At 39.0% G+C, this 22,542-nt stretch overlaps 1 protein-coding gene across 3 annotated transcripts in view; it reads left to right on the forward strand.

Annotated features, from left to right (window-relative positions):
* SMARCAD1 (SWI/SNF-related, matrix-associated actin-dependent regulator of chromatin, subfamily a, containing DEAD/H box 1) overlaps positions 1 to 22,542 on the forward strand; it is a 55,821-nt gene that overhangs the window by 15,657 nt on the left and 17,622 nt on the right. For 2 of the 3 annotated variants that reach the window (XM_063136170.1, XM_063136173.1), the window contains exons 4-9: positions 2,588 to 2,777; positions 3,352 to 3,415; positions 9,192 to 9,283; positions 10,035 to 10,118; positions 11,213 to 11,297; positions 16,116 to 16,507. In XM_063136170.1, the coding sequence (XP_062992240.1) occupies positions 2,588 to 2,777; positions 3,352 to 3,415; positions 9,192 to 9,283; positions 10,035 to 10,118; positions 11,213 to 11,297; positions 16,116 to 16,507 (907 nt within the window). Of the gene's footprint in view, positions 1 to 2,587; positions 2,778 to 3,351; positions 3,416 to 9,191; positions 9,284 to 10,034; positions 10,119 to 11,212; positions 11,298 to 16,115; positions 16,508 to 16,604; positions 17,167 to 22,542 lie in introns of those variants that run through there. The other variant, XM_063136175.1, reaches the window with a different exon arrangement.

Below are 22,542 nucleotides of genomic sequence, written 5' to 3' on the forward strand. Positions count from 1 at the left end.
CATACTGTTGAAAGTAAAGTGGAAAATTTGAGATTGAAATAATCATCCATTTTAAAATATCTCCAAATTATAGATGTATATCTTCAACATTCTGAATTTTAAATCTGTCTTTTGTTATAAAATTATTTTCCAAAATCATAAAATAAATTCTCAAAAGAATACTTGTTTATATGATAAATTAAACGTCTTTGCTTTATTTTGAATGTGCTAATACTTTATGCTCATTAGTTACATAACATCTTCAAGAAAAAAATATAAATGACAACTTGGTAATTAGATATGCACTTTAACATGCCCTCAAGTATTCCATTTTATAAAAGATTTAGGAGATAATGTCTTGAAAATTAACTTTTCAGAGAAATGAATAGGGTTTTGGAACTTCTACTTGCCTATGCAATTAACGCAAATATTTAATCCTTTTTCCCAAGGCAAATTTAAGGCAAATTGACATGGATTTAACACCTTCTGTTAAAAAGTTCTCCTGCATTTCACTGTCTTCAGATGTTGCAAAACAAAACCTCAACAAAACCCCTCTTGCTTAAGCATGTAAACTAGTTAATGTTGGCAAGAAGCTTCTTATTCCTGTTTGTTTCTAGCTGTGTTTCAGTGTCTTCTGCTCTTAAATATTTACTGTGGTCATGAGATACAGGCTGTGTTCAGACAACACAATAGTTGTTTATCTATGGGGTACTCCCCACACAACATGGTAGTAATCAACCATGGGGTGGATTAGGATCAGCAAGGAGTTGATTATTAATCCACGTTGAGTTGACTCACTCATCCCCCACCCTCTCTCCCCACCTCAGTCCTCCCACTAGTATCCCATCAGTCATTGCTGCCAAAAATCTATCCTGCCAGCTAGACTAGAGCTGCAGTCACCATTTTGACCGCTCTTGCCTTGCGACTGTGTGGCTGATGAAATAACCAAAGGTGGCCATGGAAATAACCAAAGGTGCCCTCCACAGAACACAATAACCAATGGTGGTTCAAATAGCCAACTCTGCACAGCATTGATTATTTGCATGTGTTATTTCAGTCAAATAACCTACTGTTGGTTAAAAAAAAACTCCTGCCTCACAACATGATAACCCTCTGTGGGTTAAATAACCAACCATCGACTATTTGAACACCATTGGTTGTTGTGTTTTCTGAACCCAGTAACAGAGAGAGAGAGAGAGAATATTTCTCAGTCTGTCCCTATTCCATCATGGTGTGTTCACTGCCTTTTTCCTATTTAGCAGGCTTTATAAGTAGACAGTAACTTCCAGGTGTGCAGGAGGACAGATTTTTGTAAATAAAAAAATGGGTACTTTCACCCCCATTTCATTGACAGCTAGCAGCATTTGTGGATATCATTTGCAAATATAGCCCCATTCCATTTTCGTGGCTCAGAGAATGACCCTGGATTGCCTAAAACCTTTATGTATGACCAGTGTTGTCATATGACTCAAGGGCATTTAGTGCCATACTCCCCTCCCACATTTTCCAGTCAGGATTGGCTCCCAAAGGCTCTTAAATTTTTTTAAAAAATGCAGACAAAGGTACAACTATGTAGTAGAGATATGAGGGCAAGAGATGAATGGCTGTTGGTGACATAGCCCAGGAGAGGGTCAGAAGAGGTTGAAGATGGATTCAGGATAGCTGATGGGGAAATTGTCAGCCCACAGAACCAGCCGCTTCATTGATCTGCAGAGTGTTCTCAGTCTACAATGGAAGACATGACCAATTTATGCATGAGGCATGTGTTACCTAGGAATCATTGTTGTTAATGCTATACAACTAACGCAATTCAGATGGCCTTGGCTGTTCCTCTATAAGGTTTTTATTTTATTTTATGATTTCTTAGCCACCTTTCAAGGCAGGTTACAATGGGAAACATACAATTCAGTATCACCATAACAAATTCACAAAATCATAATGTGGTTTAAAACAAGTTTAAGAGTGAGCTAATTAAAAAAACAATCTAAAATGTAAAACAAAACAGCACATACAATAAAATATTTCAGCTAAAAGCCAAAGAAAACAAATCAGTGTTCCAAACCATAATTAAAACAGCAACAGAATGAGCCAGCCATATATATAAGGCAAGAAGCATCATGAATATAGATGCAATATTAAAAGCCAGAATGGCTGGGATACACAAAATTTAAAACAATGGTCCAGTACACTGTACAATACAGCTCCATATTCTGACATGATTTTGAGGATGTTTTAAACGTAATTCTGGGCTTGTTAACATCAATTCATGGTTTTTGCTTTTGTTTTTTGCTCCTGTGTCACTTCGTGTGTGTGTGTGTGTGTGTGTGTGTTCCAATTTTAGTGATACATTGTGTTTCCTTGTTTGTTTTTACAGTTCCCTTTCAGGGTGGGTAGGGGGAAAAACATACCATATAAACAACTTTTCTGTGTGATAAGAGCTTATGAAATGGCCAGAGTTGAGTACTTGCTCTCCTGAAAATTTGACTGTTGACAGGACAATTGGTTTCTAAAAGTTATATTCCTACAGGTGTTACTCCAGTTTTTGAAAATTCTATTTTACAACTCTAAACTAAAATGGCCTTCATATTTTTATGTTCACACATGACAGCTCTGAACCTTCTGATAGTGAAGAGGTTGAAGATAAACCATCACAGTCTCTACATAGAAATGGACCGGCACAACCTTCAAACCCTACAAAGGAAGAGGAAGAGGAGGAGGAGGAGGAGGATCTGAACTATTGCAAACTCCAAACACTAAAGGAACTCTTTCCACAAAAAAGTGACCAGGAATTATTAAAAGTACAGTAATATAATTTTGAATTATTAACAGTTTTAAGTGAGCATCTATATATAGGCCTCTTGTACATTTGGAAGGTAAATCTCACTCACAAAAATCTAGTAATAGTATGCAGATTGGTTTGTTTAGTCTTCTTGAGCAGTGTTAGTATACAATTTGAAGAAAGCTCCTTATACACATACACTACATCATTACTGTAGCGCAGTGATTAATACCGACCCATGCTCTAGGAAATCCCTGTTACAAATCCTGCATCTACCTGAATGCATCAGCCAACTCCTATATCCATATAATAGGTTAGCAAGTGAGACTCCTGTGCTATCTACCTTTCATGGTTTATGTATTTGTTGGTTAAAATATTTATACCTTGTCTTTCTGTCCCACAAATTCCCCCGCCCCAGGTGCCTCACAAAAATGATTTAAAAACATAATAAAATAACGGTTTAAATAAACATCAACTTAAATGGAAAACATTCAAAGCAGCATATAAATGTTAAGTATTGTTACTGCCATTGTCCATGCAAGAATATAAAGTGACACAGAAAATATTTGGCTTATTTTGTTTTCTCTCTCTAGCTGATAGAATCTACTGATACAATGGATGAAGCTATAGCTGCTGGCCTGAAGTTGGTTGAAGAAGGTATACAGTCTTTTTCTGTTAATGATTTCTTTTTCAACCAGGGTGTTCGATGTAACTTCGCTTCCAAAGAAGTCCTTAGCTAAACAAGAGTACATTGAAGTATTAGGAATTACAAGGCCTTTGTTGCTATGCCTTTCTTTACAAAGAATGAAAGGACAGTTCCCTATTCCAGGAGACTTACATTCTTAAAAATAGACACAACAGAGATGACAGAGAAATAGTTGGGAATGGAGTCAAGACATTTAGGAATATCTCTGTGTTCTCGCTTCCACACAGGTTGGAATGTGCATCTATCCAGGCAGCTATGTAAATTTATATCCAATCCACATTTTCATGTAAATCAAACTTTAACTTTATTGAAAACAAAAGTTGAACAGCAAGCAACTAATAAATATAGAGTATCAAATACTCAACAGTAGAAGGAAGATGAATGGAAGTTGAAGCAGTTGAAACACAAGAAATGGTATGAATGATATGCAGCTCAGGATAGCAGCAGAGAACCAAGCTGGAGGGATATTTTGCCAAGAACTACAAACAGGATTAGAAGTTATTTCTAGGAACAACCTGTCACTGTATGATAACAGGGCATGTCTAGACAAGGGGGGTGGAGGGCAACAATCTCGCGATTTTATGATCGCAAGATCGTCACCCTCATCTACATGTAGCCTGTGACGTCCCAGGAGGAAGAGGACGTCATGGCCGCCATTTTGTTTTTCAATTTGAAAAGAGCGCAGGAGCACTCCTACAAAAAAGGTAAGTTTTTTTTTTAAAAAAAAAACCCTCCCACTCCCCCCACCCCACCCCTGATGGGCACAGAGCTCCTGAGGAGCTCCGGGTCCTCATGGTTACTCGCGAGGAGCCGGGACAAAACTGCGACGCCAGGCCACGCATTCTGCGGTCTCAGGATCATCCCAAGACAATGGAAAAATCGGAATAAAACTGTAGAGCGATATCCTGGGGCAAGGGAGGGATCATCCCTCCCTGCTCCCGGGATCCCTTGTGCGTCATGTGGACGCACAGGGATGATTCTGGGGCGATCCCCAGAATATCACCCCAGGATGCCATGCCCACAGTTGGGTGATAGATTTTATTTATTTAGAGTATTTATTTATCCCATTCTTCTGCCAGAAAGGCTCCCAGGGGCAGCTTATATGTAATCAGTAAAACAAGATGGTCCCTGTCTGCAGGCTTACAATCTAAAATGACACAATACACAAGGAAAAAGGAATGAAGAGGGGTGGGAATGGCCCTGCTTTCCCTGCATCTATCTCAGTACAGCCTGCTGGAGTGGCTGGTGAGGGTGGCACTGGAGGGAGGAAAAGCCTCTATAGGGACAGTCTTCAGCAGGTCTCTTGGACAGCCCCTGCGTCCGGGAGCAGGGAGGGATGATCCCTCCCTTGCCCCAGGATATCGCTCTACAGTTTTATTCCGATTTTTCCATTGTCTTGGGATGATCCTGAGACCGCAGAATGCGTGGCCTGGCGTCGCGGTTTTGTCGTCCCCACCCCACCACACCCCTCATTTCTGTCTGTACAAATCTATAAAGAAACAAATCAAAGCACTTTTAAATGCAAAGGTTTAGAGGAGGCAATATGATGTAACACAAGCCCCAATTGGGGCAGGGCACTCTTAAATACCTTTCCCCTTATCATCCTTTTCTAATAAGAGTTCCCCCTGCGAGGTATGAGACCTTGGCACTGGAGCCTGTGAAAGCGTGCTACTAGTAACGCTTTTGGTCAGAGGAATAAAAAGCAGACCAGAGCGCTTGCTTCTGTGCCCTCTGTGCATTTCGATTATAATTTTAATCAATGAAATATTAACACAAATTATGGGCTATTTTTCCAGTGTCCTTTTTAACATAAAAGGCTGGATTACGGAGCGAGCTGAGCACTTCATCTCAAATAAAATAAAAATTCATTGGCTTAGAACTGCAGCAGTTCTATTATCCAATGTGATATTGTATCCATGTGTTTGATGCAGTGCTTCCCTATATCTTTTAAAGCATTTAATCCAATTTTGCAAATGTCACATTGCAGATTCTCTTTCGCCTTATCATCCTAAATTCAGATATGTTCAGCCGTGGTGATTCTGCCTCCAGTTTATTCCTTTGCGTGGTTTTTCATGTGTTTATATGAATATTGGTTGTGTGTTTGTTTGTTTTTCCTTTTCTTTTTTTACTTCATTTGCTCTGAATTATAAAGCTTATTTTGAATGCTACGTATGGCAACAGGACCCAGGGATCCCACAGCTGAGCAGATACAAATATGTAGTGATCCTCTATGTGGAAGTAATTTCTTCTGAAATTAAAGGGAACCACAACACAATCCTATGCATATTAACTCAGAAGTAAGTTTCACTGTGTTAAATGGGGCTTACTCCTGGGAAAGTGTACATAGTATTGCAACCCTAGTAAACTACTGAAGTTTTGGGTATGAGTCATTTCAACGATACATCTTGTAAATGTTCCAGAATGTGTTGTATTTTTTAGTTTCAACACTTGACTTTTTCTTCTTCAGACAAGTTCTTGTTTTTCTACAACTAAAATTTCAGATCTTGCTTATAGTCTGTCACATGAGTATCATCTCTGCGACAGCAAAGATTTGTGGCAAATATTACAGTGGGTGTTCCTATGTATAAAATGTTGGACAAGAATAAACATGCCTGAACATAATGTAATGATGCCTCTGACTCTGGGCACATTTTAAAAGGCAGAAGAATTGCTGAACACCTGTTTTTCAGTCAGTGCGTTATTTTGTTTTTAAGGCTATAGTTTATTGGACAGTTTTAAAAGGTAAATTTATCTATTTTTGACTGCTTGAGTAATCTGAAGTGTTAATTTAAACCAGTGGTTCCCAAACTTTTTCAGGTAACCGCCCCCTTGGTTCCACAAACTCATGTCCAGCGCCCCCTACCCTACACTATAAAAATCATTATTCAGAATAGCGGTTTTCAACGATCCGCTAAGGAAGACAGTAACAATTAATTGAATACTTTATTCAAATTTTTTTTCCTGTTTTTTTTTCTGTTTTTATTTTCATTTTACCTTGTACACCGCTCTGAAATTTTTTCAATGAGGAGCTGTATATAAATATTCTAAATAAATAAATAAATAATAAAAAAATCCAATTGGTGTGCCCCGCATACTGGCTGCAAACAGAGGCGTTCGCTCTTTTTTCCCCCTCCTTCCCTCGGCAAGCCTGGGGCAGGTGCTTCCCATTTAGAAGGGATTCTAGGAGCTTGAAGGACTTTTTTCTGTCTAAACATGCATAAAATTGTGCCTTTAACTTATCATGTCACACTAGCATGAATACAGGACTCAAATAGGATTTCCTTCTTCAGTGGAACACACTTACTTAAGAGTAAGCACCATTTTGTTATAGGAAAATATAATGTATTTTAATTAAAATTTAAAAATAATTATCTGCCACGTGGTACAGAGTTTTCCTATGGAAAACCTGGCTGGGACTGAAGTAGAGGGGCACTAATTTTACTGTACTTATTGTCTTTAAATATGGTTAAATATCCCACAGTTACCTTGCTATTCCATTTCTACAATTCATTTTCTCCTGTCTTTTCTTCAACCTCTGTTTGTTTTCAGGCTGAATCCTATGCACATTTACCTCAGAGTAAGTTCTGTTGATCTCAGTGGGGCTTACTTCTGAGTAGACATACTTAGGATTGTGCTGCAGCTCTGTTTTTATGGTGCCAGAAGATACACAGATACTATGTTTACCAAAAGAACGCTTGAAAAAAGGGGGTTGGACACCCTGAAATAAGCAAGGGCAGATAGGAATTGTTTCCGCAAGCATCCTGGAAAAAGGTGCTGCTGAATCTTCTTTAGCCAGGAAGGACCTGGGGAATTGCAATTCTCTCTCCCTCCCCCTTTTTCTCTCTCTTCCAATCCTGTTGTAGTCCAGATTTTTTGTGGGGTGGGAACAGCCACACAGCATCTCTCTCTCTCTCCAACCCCCCCTCCCCCCAAGCCTCACAATAGCTGCCAGGCTGATTAGGACAGGAGGGCAGCAGCTCAGAGGGGAGGTGGCCCCAATCTGGAACTCCTGATGGGGGAAGGGAGCCTGGTGATACCTTGCAGCAGCACAAGCAGTCCTGCTCCCCACCCACCCAGCTGGCTGGCCGCTGTTCTTGGCAGCTGCTCTGCCGCCCACCAACCTCCACGTGCTCCTTCCTCTCTGCTGCAGGGCTGCTGCTCCTGCCTTGTGCAGCAACTATCACGAGAGGTCTGCTGGGGCAGCTTGTAGTAGGGAGCAGCTCTGGCCAAGTGGGAGGGAGCAAGCGAGCGGGCTGCGGTGGCTCCAGCAGGAAAGAAGCCCTGGACCCTCCTAGGCAGGAGAAGAGTGGGCAGAGCAGCTGAATTCGCTGCTGTTTCCTGCTCTGCTGCCTCCTGTGGGCTTGAGATAGGAGGAGAGAGCAGCTGCATGAGTGAGAAAGTCCTTCCTGAGCAGGGGCAGTGTGGGGAGAGCAGCTGAATTTGCCGCTCTTTCCTGCTCGTTTCCTGGGTTTTAGGACCTTCTGGAGAGTCCACCTCAAGCGCCCCCCTGCCGCCCCTTTCCCTCTTAACGCCCCCCTATGCAATCCCACCGCCCCCAAGGGGGCAGTACCGCCCACTTTGGGAACCACTGATTTAAACAGTTTTTAGTTGCATCAAATTTCTTCTATGAAATATTTTTATATTATGTTTATTGCTTGAATTATGTTGTCATTTCCTTGATAGTTATTAATATATAGTAATATACCATTTAGTATATAGTTGGTATGCATAAAAAGTGTTACTGATTAACACCACTAACAGAGCAATCCTAGGTATGTTTACTCAAAAAATTAGCCCCAGTGTGTTCAGTGGGGCTTACTCCCAGGTAAATGTACATAGGATTGTACGTAAGATTGAAACCTAAGTGAATTATAAAGTATAGCTCTCACTTGAGAATCCAGCTATTGCTGAGATCCAGCTAAGCCATTTACACATATCAAGAGGTTGCATGCACACAGTTTGACTTATACGTTATAACATTGTAGTACCATGAGTCCCTTGGATTTCAGAAGTGACTTATAATTTAATGCTGACAAGTTGGAGGGTTGCTGTGCCATAACAAAAAACCCTAATATAGTGGATGTCAAATAATCTAAAATACACAACATAATGAAATCATGCAGTATTCTGGATTGTGGTTAATGTCTTTACTCAGCCTCTAAAAATGTGCAAAGGTGTTGGATATTCAGCCAACAGTGTGCGGAATGGCCCTATTTTCAGATATTAAGACTGCAGCATAGCCTTGCTGAAATCCGATGCAACATCATATTTATGATGGGCTGATTCAGAAATTGTTAACTGCTTGCTTGCTGGTGCAGCAGATGTAAGATGGGGCCGTATGTAGATATGTCTCTTCATATCCTTGTAAGCACTAACTTATGTAATGGGAGAGCATGAAATGGACTTGAAGTGTTAATATGCTACATTAGGACAAAGATAAATTTATATCTCTATAACCGGCACATGTATAGAAAATAAGTGTTGGATTTCTAAAATGTGTGGGGATAAGACCGGTCAGCATTTTTAGGTCTTTCATTTTGATGGGGAAGATCACGAGACTTGTTTGTTAATGGGATTCTGTTCTGCGTTATCTGCTTGTATAATAAACATGACGAATAACTATTTTGATTAATTACCAGAAATAACTTAAATACCGTAAAGTACTTTAATAGTAGACTAAAAATAGTTTCCAATTGTATTTTTTATATATCCTTTTTATTTTAAAAGGTGGATCTCGAAAGAGGAGGCTTGAGGAAAGCGATACAGATGGTCCTGAAGATAATGATGACCAAAGTACAAAAAAGAAAAGGCTTGATCCTGTAAGTAGATGGTCATGCCTTCTTTACATACTTGAAACTAAGAGTAGAATTTTGCTTGGGGCCCAGATATCTGAGATATCACCTCTGCCCATATGAACCTGCTGCAGCCTACATTTTTCATCTGATGCACTGTTATTTGTCCCACCTCCTGTACAAGTGAGGTTGGTGGGCACCCAGGGGGAAGGCTAAGCTCTTATTAACTAAGGCTGTTTTTTGGTGTTGGGAGATTCAATTGTTTTAGTATAAGGGGCAGCATTCAGTGGGGCCAATCTGTTCCTCAAGCAAGTGGTAGGTCTTGCTTGAGGAACTAGAATCAGCGCCCCATTGAGATTCAGAAATATATTCAATAGATTTCATTGAATAATTTGTTAAGATTTTCCATCTGTTTTCACTTTGTGAACTAATTCTGAGTACAAAGACAGCGTAATCAAACCTGAGATGTGCTGAGAAAATATTAATGGCATTAATATTTGCAATACTTACTACTTCTGGTTGGAGGAAGGGAATACTTGGATACAGTCCATAGAACTTAAGCCATATCTGGCTACACAGTTGCAGCTGCTGAACATAAAAGGTCAGTTATATCTGGCGACACAATTGTATATTATTATCATCATCATTATTATTATTATTATTTTGTTCAAGGGGAAAGTATATGTCAGATTTGTAGGACTATGTTTTTCTACTTAGTAGTATTTTAATTAGTATAGTAAAATCGCAGTTAAATAAATAGAACCTTTTTGAACCATAGTTGCAAAGTCCTGAAAACCAGTGGGAAAAGCGTGAGAATTTGGTAAGCAAACTGCATAAAGAATTTCCCAGCTTGGATAAAGAGGTATGTTGTGTTTGACATTAAAGGTATGTTTTATTTAACCGTTATTCAGAAACGATAAATAGATCTATATTCTAGCTACTGTTATTAGCTGCTTCTCCTTTTGAATACATTTGGACTTGCACAAAGTCAGTCAGTTCTATGACTTTGGCTCCCTAGTGCTTGAAAGTATTTCCATGAAGAAGTGTGAAGCGTATATTCCCTTCCTGTCTGGCTGCTGTTGCTCTGGGCCCTTGGAAGTACATTAGAACATAACCAGCATGTGGCTTTTGGCTTGCCCATTTTGCTTAAGTAAGGTTGCAATCTTATGCACACTTACTTAGGAGCAAGCCTTGTTAAACTCAGTGGGGCTTTTCCCCAAGTAAGCATACATAGAACTGTTGTGTAAGGTCTGTCGCAGGGTATAGACTTCTTTCTGCCTTAGGCTCTTGCTACATTATGAAAGTAGTCTTGCATAATTTGTTACCTGGCTATTTTTTTGGTGGAAGAATTGTTAGAAGGCATAATGGTTGAAATCCAAGTAGTTTAAGCAAATGGGACATGCAATGGAAAGTTAAAGTCTGGAACGTTCCGATTCCAGGTACATGCCAGCCATGCCCTTTTGCAGGGTGCTTCACGACAATTCATTCCCCATTCTCCCCACATGGAATTCTGTGTCCATGGAGCATGCTCAGTCCTCATTGGTCTGTCTTTGTTACTACGACCCAGTTAGGGCTTTTTTTCTAAAGACTGCAAACCTTGTGGTTCCCACAAGCCTGCTGATAATTCCACCAGCACCTGCATGCATGGTGCTGTTTTGTGTCTGGATGGTACCTTTTTGACTACGTAAGAATTGGCAGTTGGAGATGAGTTTGCTTTTAGTATATATTTGAGCAACCCAGTACGAGATTCAGTGAGCATTCTGCATTATGAAGTAAAATGGAAAGTTATTGTCAAGTTGAAAGATTGTGTCTGTAAATGCAAAGATCCCTAAAGTTTCTCTTCCTGGTTTTAATGTGCATAGACGTACGTTCGTGTAGATGTGATAATACTTTGCTATTTGTAAGTAATTAATTCTGTGACTATACAGGATTTCTTGTGATATTTTCCTTAACTAGGAACTGAGAGATGTGCTTCGGGAACACAACTGGATATATCAGGAAGCTCTGGAGTCTTTAAAAGTATTTATGGAAGATCAAGATGGTAACTATTACTTCATTTTCGTTAATATGTATCATTCACCTAAGAAGCATAAGTCTTTTTTTCTGTCCTAATTTGCTTTATTTGTCCCAATGTGTTGCATTTCTTGTTGTAAGTATTGTTTGGGAATAATTTTAAATAGGGAAAAATGTCTATATTTGATGTTAATGTGGAAATTACCATTAACCATCAATAATTTTGTGGAGGAGTTATAGCTGAGTATCCATTAGTCATCTAAGGCTTGAGTGAGAACTGTTGGCTAATGTGGGCAAAGATACTGTAATTTATTTTTTAATAATGCAATCTCTTACCTTTGGTAAGAGCCTCATATATGTGTACCTAAGCCCCTTCCATGTAAGGAGAATTCACCAATTGCTGCTTTTGCTTGAAGTCCCTCACATAACCTAGTTCACATGTAATGACAACCCATTGGTTTAAAAACTGATGGGGTATTCAGCAGGGCATCCACCTCTTCTGCTGTTACTTCACAACCCATAATCAGCTGTTTTGTAAGTTGTAGAGTGTGACATCCAAACCTGGGCTTTTGTTTAGAGGCTAAAGAACCCAGCAGTTCATCCATGTGGTTTTTTTTCATTAATTGTGATCAGGGCCATTATGTCAAATACCTCTCCGAAATGTTCCCTGACCTTCACACATGACTTTTGGGCAGTGGGGTGAGATAAGGGTGAGGCTGCTGTGTGGAGGGAGAGCTTCAAAAGTCCCAGTTCTTGAGCAGAAGCAACTTATTTGCTGAGTTCACATGATTACGGGGGTAAAAGAACCCACGTGTTCTGGTTGTTACATAATTCAGCATCTCATCTGAATGTGGTGCAGCGATGGTGGCGTCATACCCCCCCCACACACACACACACAACGTGCATTTGGGGTCATGGGGTGGGTATGAAGCCACCCCCGCTGTGGCGCTCACTGGCTTTGGATGACATACCAAGGCATGCTGCAGTGCAGATAATTATGTGAACAACCGGCGCAGCAGAGGCTTCTTTTACCCTTGCAATCATGTGAACCTACTCTTAAAGTGCTTCTATGGATTTCTCTCATCCTGTGTTGTTTTCTGCGTTTCCTCCTCCCCACACAGATATTTATAAGATTGATATAACAGTGTAGGTGTTCTGGTTATTTCAACCAGCCACCTTTTCTGTTAATGTCCATTTATTGCTATTATTACTATTAAAGTAATTTAGATTGGACGCTGTACAGGCACAGACCTTGTCTGCTTTATTCTCCATTTAGATTGAAGTGCTTAATACACAGTGCTACCATATCCTCTGTTCCTTGATCATTACTAAATTTTGGCATTCTTTTGACATTCAAACGCACTGCTTTCTTAATTTTCAATTCAATCTTGATGGCGCTTTCTGCTGCCATTTAAGTAGGTTTTCACTTACGTTTTCTGCCAGAGAGCTTCCACATACTTACTGCTACTACTACCACCATTGTCATTTGTGGTGTTTCCAAATAAATGTATTTCTAATTCCAGTCCTGGGCTGATACCCAAGGGCACCAGGCCTGAAGTCAGTATAAAGTAAAATGGCAGTCTCACTCTGTGCTTTTTTTTAAGGTGTATGTATGGATTATGTTTTCATACAACAGCCAGTTCTCCGTGGCAGCTCAGAAGTTTTATGATATCTGGATAGGCGAAGCAACCTTTTCTAACTTAAACAACCGGTCTTCTACCTGTTACACTGATACTTTCTATACAGAAAGCATGACATTTCCAGGCATTCTACAACCCCACCACCACCACCACCCTGGGGCATCAAATGAGGAAAAGGGTCCTGTAAAAGAGACAATTAAAGAAGGTTGGCATCCTGTAAGTTTTTCATTGCATGCTGAGCGCATGGCATTAATTGCCAACATAGCATACGAATGCATAAGGAACTGGGTGTGTGCACCAAACATCTTTGGAACACACCCAAATGATACACTGAGACAACTGAGAGACTGTCCCTTATGAGAAGGCCTAGTGTCATGTTGTAGAATAAGAAACTGGCAAGCATGGTGCTCCATTGCCATTTTTGGCAATGTGCATATAAATACAGAATGGGATATATAGCCCCAAATAATCTTTAGGGCACTCCAAATCCTACACCGATACTGCAAGGGAAATTGCCAGTACAAAATACCATGGCATTGTGTCCAGCCCAGGGCTTCACTTCTAGAAATGCTGCTATGCTGCTGCTTCAAATTCATGAGCGATGAGAATACCTTGGCCATTTTGGAAGATGAGAAAGGCTGCAACACCAGTGAAAAGGTAGCTCTGCTTGGTTATAGTGTATTGAATTCAGGTCAACGAAAGAAATGACATCTACTCCGTCTTTTTCGTGTGTGATGGTGGGGAGTTTTTCCAGTCTAAAATGTGGCAGGTCAGATATTCTTGAGGGGTAGTAGAATGAAAATGTTACATGTGATTTAACACATGTAAGTTACAAGCGGACGTATGGCCTCATGGACCTTAAGGCTGTCGGTGGCTACTATTCATGATGGCTGTATGCTTCCTTCCAGGTTCAGAGGCAGTGTGCCTCTACACCAGTTGCTTGGGAAGTACAGTGGGAGAGGACTGGTTTCCTTCATGTCCTGCTTGTGAGCTTCCCAAGGCATCTGACAGGCTATTGTAGGAATCAGCATGCTGCACTAGATAAGCCTTTGATCTGATCCATCAGGGTAGTCGTTATAGTCTTAGCTGGGCCTCCGATTGAACGCATTGGGAAGCTTATAGGATGCATGCCTGCTTTAATTGCCTCTGAAATGAGGAGCATTGTCCAATCTGTCTGATATCCTCAGAGGGGTAGGTGGTAGAATGCCTGCAAATGTCATGCCATTTGGATGGGAAGTACAATGTTAGAGGCAACAGAAGACTGGCTGCATGTTGACAACATAAAATTTCTAAGGTGCCACTCAGAACTGGCTATCATAATCCATACGTACACGTACACCTGTTAGAAAAACAGAATAAGCTTCTGCTACCTTACATTATACTAAGATGTTTTACTTTATAGGCAAGAGCTTGAAAAAGTAAGCACATAGCTTACTGAGAAGTGTTGGGGAAAGAGAATAGGTTTGTGTATCTTGAATGTGAGAAGCTAGAAATTAATCATAGATTAAACATATAAACTTTGGAGCACATTTATTGATTTTAAGTATGTATATCTTGTATTTCTGACTAACAACTGGCCTCTGAGGCAACTGACCATCAGAAAACTTAACTTATGATAAATAGATTATTAATTTTTAGGCAGTTGTGACTGATTGAAGGCACTGATTGGAATGATAAAATACCCACTCCTAGTCCTTAGACTTTGCTGCAGCTGCTGTAACTGCTCCAGCTACTGCATTTTAGTTCTGCAGTAGCTATAGGGGAAATAACCTCACCTTGGAAATGTGCTATTTAATGTCCAGAACCAGACAGCACCAGATGTTTTTATACAAAATGAGTGAAGCTTATTACGTGGGTGGTCGGACAGTCTGCAGCTCCTAGCTCTACCCAGCAGCAATGGTTACTGTTGAAGACTCTGAGATGCATAATATGAAACATCCACTACGCACGCACGCACACATTCATGTACACACACACACACACATACACACATACACGTCATGATGTTACAAAGCCTCGTCAGTTTTAAAAGCAGTATGTATTTGTGTATAGAAGCATCTGAAAAATACACATTTAAAAGCATTCTTGCCTTCACTGTTCTTTATGTGGCTTGGATATGCTCAAGTGAACTGCATTAGTTATTTCATTTGCAAACATGCAGACTACTTTAGGGAACAATCTTATGTATGCATAGACAGAAAAAAAATCCTAAACTTGCATCATTCCCAAGCAGTCATACTGGGTGGGGAGTTCTGGGAGTTGTAGGACTATTTCCTGCCTAAACATGCATAGGATTGCACCTTTAACTTCAGTTTTAAGTATTGTGTGGATTAATTTAATTGCTGCAACTCCTTGATTTAAATAATGTGCTGCTAAAATTCTGCTAAATGCATTCCATTTGCCTCTATAAAAGTCTGTAATATGTATTCATACTGTATGGTGAAATTCTTAGACTTCCCTTAACAAGGCTGAAATACAAAGGCCACTTACTATGACAGCAAATTCTTGCTCTAAAGTTGAATTCTGTAACTGTGGTCTATAAACAATACTTATTACTACTGAGAAATATTACAAAATAGCAAGAAACAGTTAAATAAATAATGCTAGAAGGAGAACTGAAAAGAGTACACGCATTAAAAAGATATGTGTTACTTTCTGAAAATATTTCTCAACAGGTAACATGTCTTTAAAATGTAGGAATACTTAAAACTGTAGGTGGTGCTTGGATTACTAATTACTAATACAGGAACATGTTTTGCTGTTATTGAATAGTGCTGTGTGATCACTTTATTAAAACAGAAGTGCAAAATAATGTGTTGTGTTTTAAACTGTCAACAAATTCCCTTGGGAACAAGACATTAACTTTAATAAACTTAATTTTGAAGACAGTGGGTACTTATTGCTCTGATTTAACAAGGTGTGATTTATACAGAGCTTGGGGAGCAAATATTTATTCCTGGTTTTAGAACTTATGTCCACTATGTATGATACTGACAATGATATTTAAGCTTTTAGATGCAATTGTAAAATGTTCTGTTGCAACTGTGTCTATGGTGTGATCATGGAAAGACTGCCAAATATAGGATAAAACGTTTCAGAGTGAAGAAAAGATATGTATTAATACATTCCAGTCCAACTCCCACCACCACAATTTTTACTGTCCAGCTCTTAAGTTCTTTGTATCTCTTTTTATGTTGTATGTACAGATACACAATATCCTTCCAAAAGTGAAGTTTCAAATGGAAAGGGAGTCTCCAATAATAATACCCATTATCCCCAAAATGACACTAATGTGATGCTCAAAGAGAAACCCACAAAATCTCAGAATGGCTTCAGGAAAAAAGATAAAAAGAAAAAAATTTGGAGTACTAAAAAGGACTCGCAAGATTTGGAATACGAGTCTGCTTCAGAGGCTGGTAGCTCCCTTGATGGGGACTACAGCAGTGGTGATGAAGTGATGGAGGATGGTTACAAAGCTAAAATACTTAGCTTTCTACAAGATGCCTCACTTGGTGAACTCACTTTGATTCCACAGTGTTCTCAGAAAAAGGCTCAGAGAATAATAGAGCTCCGTCCCTTTAATAGTTGGGAAACTCTGGTAAGTCTGCATTAATTTTTTTTAATATCCACAGAATATAATATAATCAAGGATGTCTTAAATCCATGAAGACATAGATGGGTGGCCTTTTCCTGATTAGGCTAAAACACTATGCTCATTCTAAGCCAATAGCATTTCAAATAGTGTCATATGACCTAATTTTGAATGAATTAAGGGGTGCTTTTCCTGAAAAACACAACCTGATTGGCTGGCAATACTGTCACTCACTCTTTAGCACCGAAACTTGGTTCATTTCACTGCAGAAGAAGAACTTCGAGCTTTCATTTGGGAAGCTGTTGTTTGCTAGCTTGTTCTGATCGGCTGTAGCTGAAAAACCATGCAGAAAGCAAGAATGTGGCAGCATTTTTACTGCAACAACTTCAGAGAATCAGCAGCCAACTTCCAGGGTTGCTCCATGATTGAAGATGCCAGGATGGATATTTTAAGCTGCTCTATTTCTTCAAACAGTTCTTTTGATGATTAGTATTAGTATTTCGTTGTTGTTTCTCCTTTAAATCATTATTATGCGCTGTCTCTTTAACCCTGGTTTTGCTAACTAAGCAGCGTGGCCATTTTATGGAGTGCTGTAAGTTTTTATTTTCAAAAGCAAAGTCAGAAAGTCTTAACATGGGGATAAAAAGAAGAAAGCATATCTACTGGTGAGTACTTGATTCACTTCTCAAAAGTACAGTGCTGGTTTTTAAATGTTTTCCATAATGGTGTGCTTCAAACTATGTGTGTTCCAGCAACGTGAACAACCTCCAGACTGAGCAGTGTGAATTCTGTGATTAGAAATGCTAATTGTTCAAAGGGAAAGTTGTGGAATTCCATTATTTCGTACTCCGTTACTTCTGTTTGAAGTAGTTTTAGAGAAATATTAGAACATGGGCCCTTTTATCCAGTGAGCTATTGTGCTAAGAGTTTGTTCTTTAAAACAGCATTTCTTGTGGGAGAGGAGATTCCCAAAAAGTAGAGTTTTGGGGAGATGTATTACATTTTTTAAAAAATTGTGTGGTTGTTCTTGTGTGTGTGTTTGAAAGTGTTTTTATGTCTGCTGTGCTACTGTGTACTGGGAATTTCATCGTAGTAGACCCTAAGATAACTTGGTCAGCTTTTGGAATGAAAAAATAATTCATGTATATTTTAAAGAGCATACGTAAAAGATGCAAAAGTAGAGCTTTACAGAGACACTGCTACAGAGACTGTTTCGCCTGAGGCCTTTTAACTTTGAACAGAACATCTGTCCCTTTTGAAACATGTTGAGCTTTGCCTAAACGGATTCTTTCCAAAAGTAATTGCTAAAGGGCTTCCATTCTTTGAAATAGCCCCATAGAATTAAGTTGTGCGGGCCTGTTTGGATTCAAAATCCCTTTCATAAAAAGTGCATTTGTCAGCACAGGGAAATCTTCATAGTTGCTGTAGCTACATGCCCAAAGATTAACAAAATGCAGCAAATTAGAGTTCTTGGAGGTTTAAAAAAGGAATAGCTTGAAATGTACTTGAGACAAACTGTATAGCAGTCGAGCATTTTTGCTACTAAGGCCTAAGAGGGTGTTTTGTAACTTGTTTAAATCTATTTTGTTTAAATCTATTATTTTGGTGAAAGCTGTAAAATAAAGAAGAAGAGTTCTAGTCTGTTTTCAACAACACCATGTTACAAATCTTGAATTTTATTTTATGGTCTCTTTATCCTGTTTAGTCACAAGTTAAAAATTATTTTCTTATTTAACATATTTATAAAGGGTCCCTCCGGTCACCAGTCATTTGTGGAGATATGCACGATTTAGAATAAATCAGAATGCAGCCAGACAATTCATCACAATAAAATCAGAAAACAACATTAAAAACTATTAAAAGCTTGACAGAACAATATAGTATTCACTGCCCACCTAAAGTATAATAAAGAGGGAGTTAGTCTGACGTCCCTAGGCAGTGAGTTCCATAATCATCAAAATACAGTATTCAAGGAATAATAGTTCTTAATGCTAATAAGTACATAAATATGACAAAGCAGAATGAAAATTAATTGATTTTATCGATACAGGTTTGCACTTCAAATATTTGCGGAAACTATTCATATAGATTAGGAGTCTGTGTATTTAATTCTATGTAAAAGAGCATAAATTTAAATAGTTAGTTGGAAATGTGCTTCTTTAATGAATAGAGAAGTTGTTAACTGTTAAGTACATCCAAACGTTCCCTTCCTCCAGCAGTAGGAGCTTCCTCCGAAGCAAGGGCATATTTTGGATGCAACCCATTATGTTCATTCTGGCCAGTTACACTTTTGTGGAAAGGAAGCATGTGCCTAAAGCTTCTCAAGCGACATTGGTACTTAGTGGGACCTCATCTTTATATCTAGTTTTTTCTACACTTAAACAAAAGCACAGTCTTTTTTTAAAACAGAAACCACATGCTTAAACCAAAGCATGTCAGTTGTTTTAAATATGAAATGCTGCATTTTGCCGTGTGATATTTGTGTGTGTATGTGTGTGTGGTAGGGTGGTTTTTTGACAGATACCTGGTGAAATATGTGATACTTTCATGTTAGACAAGGGGTATAGCTTGGAAGCCTGGCATGCAGAAGTTCCCAGGCTCAATTCCCAACATTTCCGTTGTTGTTGTTGTTGTTGTTGTTATTATTATTATTATTATTATTACTATTATAAAAGAAGACAGACCTTGGAGAGTAGGGCTGAGAAACAATCATTGGTAGCCAGTATGGACTTCATATATTTTATTTGTTTTACTATTTTTAGACTGTATAGCCCTCATAAAAGTGGCTTACAGGTAATCATAACATATAAAATATATATTTTAAAAAAAACAATTTAAAGAAATTAAAAAGGGGGCAGTATCCAATGGTGTCATTCAGCAAACACAAAACCACTAGTGAAACACTGTCAAATCTTTCCATTGTTCAAGCAGTTGCGAATTATGCTTCTGCAACTGATTGCACAACGCGTTGCAGACACGTTATATGCAACCGCTTGTGCAAGAATAAAGTACAATCACTTGTGCACCTGTGCTTGCACAAACATAACTTCAGCTGAATTCTCCTTTTGCGCATAGTTTGGGAACTCGTTTCTGCTAGCGCAGTGTCCTTTCCGTTAATGGAATGACACGGTTTCATGCTGCTCAGTATCAACGGTTATATAAACAGCAGCTTAACTCCTTATGCTATACTTCCATAAAAGTCGGCTTAAGATTTTTCAGAATTCACAATTAAGAAAAAGCAGACAATAGGAAAGTCTGTTGGAAGGTTTTGTACAACCAAGGGTCATCATCATAAAGGCCCAGCCCTTGTGCCCGCCATCCTGAGAAATCCCTTGGAGTACTTATGAGCAGACTGATATTAAAACATGGGAAGGTTCATATCAGTAGAGGTGGTCCTTCAGGTAACCTGTCCCCAAATTGTTTCAGGATCAAAGGTCAACACCAACATTTTGAATTGGGCTTAGGAATGCACTGGCAGCCAGTGCATGTGGTGCAGTATTGGTGCCGCATGCTGTGACTGCCTGGGCCCCATCAACTTCTGGGTGGTCACATTTTGCACCAGTTGACAATTCAGAACCATCTTCAAACGCATCTCCATGTAGAGTGCATTACAGTAGTCTAGACTTGATGTACAAGATGGACCAATGGTCTGACTTGGTTTAAGGCAGAATCATATCTTCTTAGATAAGCACTTAACAGATTTATTGACTGAAACTCTTCCATTTAAGTCGATTGGACTTTAAAATGCTTAACTTTGGCTGGATTGTGGCCATACTTACGAAATGGAACAATGTCTAAACCTGAACTTCTGTGTACAAAGTGGGTTTCGCCTATTATTCATGTGGCTCATATTATAAAACAGCTGAAGGTACTTCTTGTTGTGACTTGGAAACAGATGTTAACAATCTGACATGAAACAAAATGGGTGGTGCTCTTCTTTATAACAGATGGTTTCACTTCAGATGCATTATTTAAAGATTACAAGTCTTATCTTCATGCCAACATGAGCTTTAGGCATTTAGAATAATTATTAAAATGTTCAGTCTCTTATTAAAAATATTTTTGTGGTTTAAAAGAAACCCACTTCTTCTACTCTTGGTGGTTCAGAGTTGCTTAAATTCAAAAATAATTTATAAATGTTTAAAAGGTTCCACCAAACTGCCAAATCAGAACTATACCAAGTTCTTGAAAGTGCTGAAATACCCTTGTTTTCAAATGGAGTGCTACTTAATCTTGGATTTTACCATTATAAAGTAATTAGTTACCATTTGAAAGGATTAAATGGGCTAAATCCATTGGTATGCCACTTTAAAAAAAAAAAGCCCAAAAAATAACAGTTACAGCTGAATTAAAACTCTTACAATAGGGAAATGTCCTGAATAGTAAACTATATACAAAAAAGTAATTGAGCTGCTACAGAACTCCCTCTTTTCTTTTAAGGACTAATGTCCCCAGCTAGTATGGCCAGTGGTCAGGAATTCTGGGTTTTGTATTTCAAAACATCTGGAGGGTGCCAGCTTGGCAAAGGCTGGTGTGGATATATGCTCCTGAGCATTCCTGCTCACATAAACCATGCTTAAATAAGTGGGCACACACAGGCCATGCTTCCTCTCCTTTCATGTGGAAGTTACAGCGTTAATCATGAGTATATATTAACACCAACTGGTTAATGCTAATCAACCTTCATTTTTTAAACCCGCTTCAGACCCTGGTGAAGAGCTAGTCCTGGGTTCATATAAATCAAGATTAATGTTGGTGCTGATGATAATCTTAATCGTTGAAGTTGTATGAATTGTCTTATGAGAGAGGGAGAACTGTGCAGACTCATGATCTATTCTAAGCCCTTAGCTAAGGTTAAGAGATCAGTAGCATTATGTTTGTCTGTCATTAAGAGTAGAGATGGATTTGCTAAGCAGTTTATTCCCTTTTCTGTACATAGCTTAGAAATTAAAGACATTCCCTCGCTCTAAGAACTGTAATGTTTGAAGAGACCTCAAAAGCGTTAGAATGTGTCAACACAGCCTAAATATTACTATTGACCTGGTTCATACATAACAGCCCATAGTTTAAATGACCCATGGGTTGTCATGCAAGTGGGAGAGAGTGGGCGTATTGCCTCTCGCCCACATGCCATTTCCACTTCCAAAGAACAACCTACAATCAACTCATTTGAATGCAGTTAACATGATGCCTGAACCCAGACGTAATTAACTCATAATTTGCCACCAAATGCCACAGCTACATGCAAACAGGCATTGAATGCTCCCTTTGCTCTCTTCTCTGGCATCTTGTGGTTTGCCAAGTTATCACTCGTGATGGTGTCTCCTCTATATCCATTAAGCTATCTTTCTTTGCTTCAAATTCATCTTCAGTGCTCATTTGTTCGGCAAACCTCTTCTTAGACCAATACTTTCATATACTTCCTGTTGCTTGTGAAGCCTTCTGACTCCCATCCCACTACTCTACCAAGTGACTGCCATGCCATTAGGTAGGGAGTACTCATGCAGAATGTGAGAATGAGTGGTAAAGTAGACTGTGTGCCTAAAGACTATTGGTAGAATCTCTCTCTTTTTTTTTGTTCCTCATGAATAACAACCTCCTTGGAAAATAGAAAACAAGCCCATGGGGGAGGTGTTCTCTCTCAGCCCTTTGCCCGATGTGCTGGCTTTCTATTTGCAGGGAGTTTTTGGACATGTATCAGATTTTTAATGCCCCCCATTCTGCAGTGTGAAATGGCTCAAACCATTCTACCGTCTCATTCTGCTGCAAGTATAGACTGTGCCATACTCTTGGTTCAAAGGAAATTTTATATAACCTTTTTTAACTCATGATTTTTCAAGATCCATTTTAATGGAGCCCAACTTGTGAAGCTGCATCATGGCAAAGCAAAATAAAATAAAAGAGGCTTCATCTTACACATTATGTGTGAGATTAACTTCTATAGAAATAGATGCTGTCTCTTACTGATATGCAATAGTAGGCGCAACAAAAGAATTTTAGGATTAGAAAAATACTGTCTTATTTCATATTCTGGTTTTCGT

Source organism: Elgaria multicarinata, chromosome 10 (genome assembly GCF_023053635.1).
Source record: "Elgaria multicarinata webbii isolate HBS135686 ecotype San Diego chromosome 10, rElgMul1.1.pri, whole genome shotgun sequence".
Taxonomy (NCBI): Eukaryota; Metazoa; Chordata; class Lepidosauria; order Squamata; family Anguidae; genus Elgaria; species Elgaria multicarinata.